Source organism: Anarrhichthys ocellatus, unplaced genomic scaffold (assembly GCF_004355925.1).
Source record: "Anarrhichthys ocellatus isolate YVR2014 unplaced genomic scaffold, GSC_Weel_1.0 scaffold15, whole genome shotgun sequence".
In the NCBI taxonomy this organism is placed as follows: domain Eukaryota; kingdom Metazoa; phylum Chordata; class Actinopteri; order Perciformes; family Anarhichadidae; genus Anarrhichthys; species Anarrhichthys ocellatus.
Window position 1 is genome coordinate 1,898,920 of NW_022280045.1, and position 7,648 is coordinate 1,906,567.

Here is a 7,648-nt window from a genome sequence, read left to right on the forward strand (position 1 = left end):
TCTTTATACTGCAAGTGTTGCTGACGTTTTGATCTCTTTGAACAGCAGTGTTTTCCCAGACAGTGTTTGTACTGCAATAAGCATTGTTCTCCACTTCTGGCAGTAAACGGGAATGTCCTTTAAAATTCATTCAAAAGCCTTATATATATATGTGTGAAATTAATAGTAATTACATTGGTACAATCTTAATTAACACAAGTAAAAAAGTGACAAGAAAGTATATCAAGTATCCCACTGTACAGTTTAAACCCCTTTGCCTGGAAAGACAATAACCCCATCACAAAAAGTGGCTCACTTGAGACCTGATGCAGTTCCTGAAACTTATATAAGTCAGGAAGTATACGATACCTATGCCAATCAAGCCTGTTTCTCAAGATTTCTGATTGAGTTTGTCAAAACATGTCATGGCAGCGGTTGGAGGCTGTCATTTTGAGCACTTGCGCAATTTAAGTCAGCTACAACATCAACTTTGTCCTGCATTATTATACGAGTTTGTCCTATTTTGTCAAAACGAAATAGTCAATGTGCTCCTCAGCAGTGTGGCATAAGGTAGTTACGAAGGGCCCCAGTTCATGCTAGTACAAGTTATGAAGCACACACAAACACATACACACACACACACACACACACACACACACACACACAGGAGACCATCAGGAGTATATATTTACCAACAATGTGTTGGATTTTACAGTAAAATTAGTTAATTAGGTTATTGTATCAGAAATATCTCTCCATGCAAAAAGAGCCACAGGAATAACAAAAATAATGTATTTAATTATTTATTTTTCATGTATTTTCCCGCCAGTCTGCTGCTCCACGCTCTAGCCAAGTAGATGGCAGCAATGCCCCTTTGAGCTGGTTTGCCAGTCGCCAATAAACACCAGAGAAGAAGAACAAGTTCCGTTCCCTCTTCCGGCGCGCACATCTTCAAGTAGGTCCTCCTCGAGCGCAACAAATCGACCGACCAAGTCCGCGAGCTCAATAAGTCACGAGCCAGTATGTTAACAAGTAAGCGCCTCGCTATTTTCTAGTTGTAGCGTTAGCTGCCGGTAAAATAGTTTGAACATGTCAAATCACTCAAATAGTGAATCATCTGAGAATCAGTAAGTGTTAAATTCATAGCTGTGTCTGTGCTGATGTCGTCCCTGGTAGCCTTCAGCGTTGTTTACGGTGTCAGTATGATTAGCTCAGCTAGCTAAGATACTAAAATATAGCTAAAGGACAGTAGTATTGTTTGCATTGTCGAAATGTTCGAGTCGGCGTCGTGACGCGGGCTCTCCATCATTAACGTTACCTGCTGTTGAGGTCTTGTTCCATGTTTAAAAACACAGTTTCATGGGAATCTATGAGGGAAATAGTGCTTCGGCATACTTTACTTGCTCTCCTGGGCGCTCAAGGCAAAATAACCAGTTTAGTTCATGTGATCCGAGAGTGGGATGAACAGTCCACAGATCCTTTGTGCTGCTGGTCAAGTTCAGTGCAACGTCTGCAGTGAAAGCAACAGCTGCGATGGAGCCAAAGATGTGTTACAAAACAAGCTGTTCACATTGTAAAGCCCCTTGAGGCACATTTGTGAATTAAATGACAATTGAGATGAAGCCGGAACAGGAACAATTTCAAAGTTGTTTTTTTATTATTGTGCTATATTTTCTTTCCCTTCCACTGTTTAGATTGTCGTGGTTTGTTGTCTCTGTAGGCCGGCGGCTGACTGCGAGTATGAGGCGGATGGCTTGGAGTCATTCATTCAATCGACGTCCATAAGAATTGAATATTATAGGTGAGACCACAAGAGAACTTTCTAAAGCGTTTTCAGCCCTGAGACCTCAGTTCAATTGTGAAATAAGATAAAGCTGTGCAGCTTAGTGATGACACACCCCAATGTATTACACTTGATCGGTGCTTTATCACCCACTGTTGCTCTCTGTTACAGGTCGTTTGAGTATTGTGTGAAGTGGAAATTACCTATGTATCCCAGACGCTCCTCCAGACCACCAAAGGCTTCCAAGAGGAGTCCCCAGAGAAGTCCCAGTCCAAATGAAGAAGTTATCCAGCGCAGGTGGAGGGGTAAGAGACAGAGCACAGGACTGAGGGACGCCGAAGCTGATGACAACCTTGTCAATACAGACAAGGAGGAGGAGGACCGGGACATCATCGACGTCATCAACAGCACACTTCAGGCCAGGTGTGTCACAGAGGAGGATGAAGTAAAGTTTGTAGAGGTGACGGACGAAGGAGTCGACGATTCAGATGAAGACTGTGTCTCTGTCACCAGCAGCATAGCCTCTGGTCCTTCCGTCCTACATAACAGTGTCTCTCCGAAGAAACTGAGGCCTCCACAGGGCTTGTGCTCCGCCTGTAAGACTCTCTACCAGAAGGCCAAAAAAATGAAGGCACCGATTAAAAGCAAACTCTTAAACAACGGTGAGTGCTCACTCATTCCTTGTTCCAGCAACATGAGACAAACAATGAATGTGGGTCATTGCCACGTCAAATACTATTACACAAAAGAAGATGCATGTATTGTAAATAAGATCTGCTGCAACATAGTTGTATTAAAGAGGTGAGCGCACACAAAGTACAAAAAGCCCATTTCCTCCCTCCTGGCACGCTTTATCCAAAGATCCAGTTCTCATGTATAAGTAAAGTAAACCGGAGTCAAATTCCATGTGTGTACACAGGTGTACATGTGTTCAGTTCGGTTCTGCATTGCGGTAATGGCAACAATCGCTTGAAAGCGCAACACATACACCATTCGGCGGTTCAGTCTTTACATGTTTAACGTCTTGCTCTGGTTTGTTCTTCAGATCCCAAGTCCCTGACATGTGACCAGTGGGTCCTCATCAAGAGCTGGAGACCAAGGAGGCTGCCTAATGCGAGAGGGTAAGGCCGCTCGTGTGGGTTACTGGCTTACTGGCTTTAACGTGGAACTCCAGTAAACATGCAGACCCATATGCTGTCAGCTCATTATAACGGCACCTCTCTGTTTCGTCAGGAAGCTTTTGATCCGTGTACAGCTGGTTAAGAAAAGACTCGCGGTCAACAATGGTGCTAATCGACCTGCACGGTGTGGTGGAGACTCACCAGCCTGCTCCAGGCCGCACGCTTTCCTTCAGAGGTAACTCGTCTGTACTCCCAACGCGCTGCCGTAAAAAAGCTAGGAAGCCTGTTCGCATGAAAAAACGACTTGAATGTGCGCTGTTTTTGTCTCAGGAACCTTAGACGGCGTGTCAGGGTGCCGGTGAAAAAGAAGAGCAGGAGGAAGAGGACGAGAGACGGTTCTCAGGGTCGTCGCGTCGCTAAGCAGCAGCGTCTCCTCAGCAACAATCGCGGCCAACGCGTCAGCAGTAGCCCGGCCAGCGGTCCCAGTGGCTCTGCTGGTTTTGAGGGTCGCAGCGATCAAGAAGTCAACGATGAGTCGGACACGAATCCGACTCTTGAGTTGATTCCCTCCACGGTCACCATGGAAACCACCAAGCCAAGGGAGGTCCCGCCCGAGCAGAAAGCACCAAAGAAGAAGACGACGACGACGACGGGCGGATTCAGAGACTTGCTTGCCCAGCTGCGTGGCAACAGCAGCATGATCGTCAGAGAAACACGCTAGCGAGGGGACTCCGCCTCTTGTTGTTAAGCTACTTACATTATTCAGTCAAGTATTCGAGCTCTGATGTAGTGTTTACTCATGCTTTTTGTTCAGCTATCATCATAAGCATTACCTGGAGGCATACTCACGGGTTTATTGGCAAAGTACTGCTGCAGTTTCACTTACTTGCATGTTATTTATTTGTTTTTCTTGAATTTCGAAATAGTATTTATTTGAAGTTGAATTCAACAGGACGATTGTGAATAAATTAGTTTTTTTAATGCTGTTTTTTTACCGTATCGCTGGATACACAGATTTTATATTTCCATCACTAATAGAACTGCATAGCGCGGTGTCCTCACGGCATACGAATGCAATGCAGGGTTTATACTAGAGCACTGACGACGTTAAGGATACCATGTTTTTGTGTGTGCTGTTGTCCCACAATGCAGTTTGATTTCCGGCAGTGCGCAGTTGCATAGTTTCCTCTTAGTAAGGAACGTTGATTTAAACATTTTCTTACAACTGCATAAAGTATAGCGATCATATTGTATATATTTATTAGGTACTATGAATTTGGGACACAGTGTAACCCTGCTCTGTTTACCGTGAATATTAAATGAATAAATATCTCATGGTGGCAATTTGTGGATAGTAGCCATGTTCTGTAAACATGGGGAAGGGATTGGTTGGTTGGGCAGTGTTGGAGACTTTCGGTAGAAGCCCACATGGTGGCGCCACCGGTTACACTATATTAGCCCTGTGCTTTTTAGTGTGCCTTTTTTGTTTACAGAGGACTTGTAGGAAGAGAAAAGCACAGGTGTAATTAATAACTTTAATGACCATTTAGTTTCCCAGTGCATGTTAGATAACTAGGGTGCTGCACCTGGTACATCTAGATGGAACGCAGCCTTTAAGTAATAACGATGTACACCTGTGTGTTTTCTGAGAGCTCAAAGTCTGCTTTAAAACAAGATCAGTGTTCAGCAGCATAATCCCAAATTAACACAATCAGTGCAGGCCCCTGTTCACCAAGCTATCGGGATCAAACCAGGAAGATGTAGGTCTTTTTACACAGGAATGTTATTTTCAAGATGTTTGTGCTGATACCAGTGAATGTGGAGGAAGGGTGGGGAAAATGAGCAAGAGATAAGGGACTGAGAGCTGGGTCTGGAGGCGTTAAGTCTTTTTTTAGGGGGGGGTTATTTATGGGATTACTGTATCGGGAGATACAGATGCCTTATATTAAATATAAAAAAATAGTTTTTGCTATTTCATTAAAATTGTGTTATATTTCATTCATCTAAAGACAGAATGAGGAAATAGAAATATTGTCAACTTGAATTCCTTTTTCATTTGAGTTTTATATGGCATCTTAAATCATTCTTTTAAAATAGCTTTTTTAAAATTTATAAATGATTATAGTCAACACTAAAAGTCCAGGTTAACACTCCAGTCTCCATAGTAGGAGACACAGTGTTGAAACATTGTTGTTTTGCTCTCAGAAAGGTGTCACGCTAGTAGCACAAACACACACTCAAGGTTCATTGACAGTGAAAGATTAGAGGATGTCTTACAAGTGTTACCAGAACACAGCTGATAATCAGCTCACATTCACTTGCAGAATGCCACAATCCTTCTCTGTGTGTCTCCCTCTCATACATGTTGATGCACCACATAAGACAGTGACGCAAAGTATTCCCACACTCTGGTGAGAGCTGAAACTCCCTGCTGCTTGTCCCGATTTAAACAGAGCATGAAGGTTTGAGAGAGACACACACACACACACATTGTCTGATTCCCCTACTGCCAATAGGTCCTGATCATCACGAATCAGAGGTCTCTGGGGCCAAAACAATTCAAGCAGTGCACACACACACACAACACGGTATCCTGTGATAGAACCACTATCGGCACCTGACACCTCGAAAACAGGAAAAACGTTTCAGCAGGAACACATGTGTTAGTGTTTAGGGGAGGGGCATGAACGCAGCTATAAATCCCCAGTAGACAGAAACTTCACTCTGTTCAGAAAGGAGAGGGGCTGCCTCCATCATGTCTTACTATGAGGTAAGGTTGTCAACGATGTTTAGTCAAACGTGGGAGCTTTTATGTTCAATCACAAGTCTGTGTTTGGGATCTCCTGTTGCTTTTTCCTCTTCTTCCTGCCCTTAATCATCATCCTCATTTCTCCAGCATATCTTCTTCGACTACGACTTCAATGACACAGGCTCGGGTTCTGGTTCCGGTGACCTGGCCGGGGATCTGGAGGAGCCCTGTGACGTGGAGAATGGGATGACTGCTAACCTTCAGCAGGTCTTCCTGCCTGTGGTCTACGCCCTCATCTTCACCCTCGGCATCACCGGAAACGGCCTAGTCGTCATAGTGCTGGGCTGCCAACGCAGGTGAGAGGGTTGGTGGTTGTTACGGTGAACCTCTTGACAAGAAACCGATGAGAAATGGGCTTAGTGGTTTCCTCCCCTGCCTTCATCTACAGGTCAAAGTGCAGCCTCACGGACCGGTATCGCCTCCACCTCTCGGCTGCTGACCTCCTCTTTGTCCTGGCGCTGCCCTTCTGGGCAGTGGACTCAGCCCTGTCCGACTGGCGCTTCGGAGCGGCCGCCTGCATCGGCGTGCACGTTATCTACACGGTCAACTTGTACGGCAGCGTGCTCATCCTAGCGTTCATCAGCCTGGACCGCTACCTGGCAGTGGTCCGAGCCACGGACACCAACACCGGTGGGCTGAGACAGCTGCTGGCACACAGACTGGTTTATGTGGGTGAGTGTAGAACGACTGGTTTGCTCAGTTGATGCTTTCTTTTTGTCTTTTGAAACTCTTCTCTTCTTCTTTCTTACTCCCACAGTCCCTTACTTTCTTTTGTCTTCCTCTCTCCCTGCAGGTGCCTGGTTGCCTGCTGGCCTCCTGGCAGTGCCTGACTTGATATTTGCCCGGACTCAGGAGGGAGGCGAAGGGGCCACTCTGTGCCAGCGATTCTACCCAGCCGACAACGGTCCTCTCTGGGTCGCAGTCTTCAACCTCCAGCTGGTCCTGGTGGGTCTGGTAATCCCAGGCCTGGTCCTCCTGGTGTGCTACTGCGTCATTGTCACCAGGCTGACGCGAGGCCCGCTCGGGGGCCAGAGGCAGAAGAAGCGAGCGGTCAGGACTACCATCGTGTTGGTTCTCTGCTTCTTCGTGTGCTGGCTGCCCTACGGAGTGGGCATCTCTTTGGACACCCTGCTGCGCCTGGAGGTCCTGCCCCGCGGCTGCAGGCTGGAGGCCGTCCTGGGCGTGTGGCTGGCGGTGGCTGAGCCCATGGCATTTGCACACTGCTGCCTGAACCCGCTGCTGTACGCCTTCCTGGGAGCCGGGTTCAAAAGTTCGGCCCGCAGAGCCCTCACTCTGAGCCGAGCCTCCAGTTTGAAGATTTTACCGCGAAGACGCCCAGGGGCCTCCACGACCACAGAGTCAGAGTCCTCCAGTTTACATTCCAGCTAGTGTTTGCTTATATCGTGTATATATATGTGTATATATATGTGTGTTTACTGTGTGTATATGTGTGTGTGTGTGTGTTTTTAAAAGGAAGATTTCAGAAAGTGTCTGAGAAAGGAAGGAGCAGTCTGCTGGCCCACGACTTGTCTTCTCCCTCACTGTGGGGCCTCTCCTGTAAATACTGTTATTAGATTGTTTTGTAGTGCTGCTGTGCTTGTTGTGTACTGTTGAAGATGTTTGGAATAAAATATGCAAAAAATACCCACATTTGTGAAAATGTCTCCTCTTGTGTTATGTTTCGTGCTTCCTGAGTGAAACTGTGAATTCCTGGCATGTACTGTACTTCAACCAGTCAACCACAGCGAATGCTGCCCTCATTAAGTCTGCTTCTGAGTGGATGAGATTGATATCATTAAAGCCCAAAGTACACAAACAGTTTAGAGACTAACAAGCAAGCTAATGAGATGGTAGACGAAGGCATCTGAGCTTTATCACAGAAAACACAGTGAAAAGGGACAGGAAAGATGGAGTAGGACGAGCAAGTCTGAATTAAATCTATTTGGTCTCATACGT

The 7,648-nt window shown here is 46.0% G+C and overlaps 2 protein-coding genes across 3 annotated transcripts; both read left to right on the top strand.

The window, feature by feature from the left end:
- Window positions 1-906: 906 nt before the first annotated feature.
- On the top strand, window positions 907-4,216 carry LOC116387869 (uncharacterized). Its single transcript, XM_031855310.1, has 6 exons — window positions 907-934; window positions 1,700-1,780; window positions 1,934-2,424; window positions 2,808-2,883; window positions 2,996-3,118; window positions 3,214-4,216. The coding sequence occupies exons 3-6, from the start codon at window positions 1,968-1,970 to the stop codon at window positions 3,602-3,604; spliced, it is 1,047 nt and encodes a 348-aa protein (XP_031711170.1). The 5' UTR covers window positions 907-934; window positions 1,700-1,780; window positions 1,934-1,967; the 3' UTR covers window positions 3,605-4,216.
- Window positions 4,217-4,545: 329 nt separating this feature from the next.
- On the top strand, window positions 4,546-7,331 carry LOC116387866 (C-X-C chemokine receptor type 4-like). Of its 2 annotated transcripts, XM_031855305.1 has the most exons (5): window positions 4,546-4,643; window positions 5,266-5,345; window positions 5,780-5,988; window positions 6,081-6,364; window positions 6,486-7,331. In XM_031855305.1, the coding sequence occupies exons 2-5, from the start codon at window positions 5,340-5,342 to the stop codon at window positions 7,079-7,081; spliced, it is 1,095 nt and encodes a 364-aa protein (XP_031711165.1). In that variant the 5' UTR covers window positions 4,546-4,643; window positions 5,266-5,339; the 3' UTR covers window positions 7,082-7,331. The 2 variants fall into 2 exon arrangements, with proteins under 2 accessions (XP_031711165.1, XP_031711164.1); XM_031855304.1 differs by lacking the exons at window positions 4,546-4,643; window positions 5,266-5,345 and adding an exon at window positions 5,624-5,653.
- The last annotated feature ends 317 nt before the right edge of the window (window positions 7,332-7,648 follow it).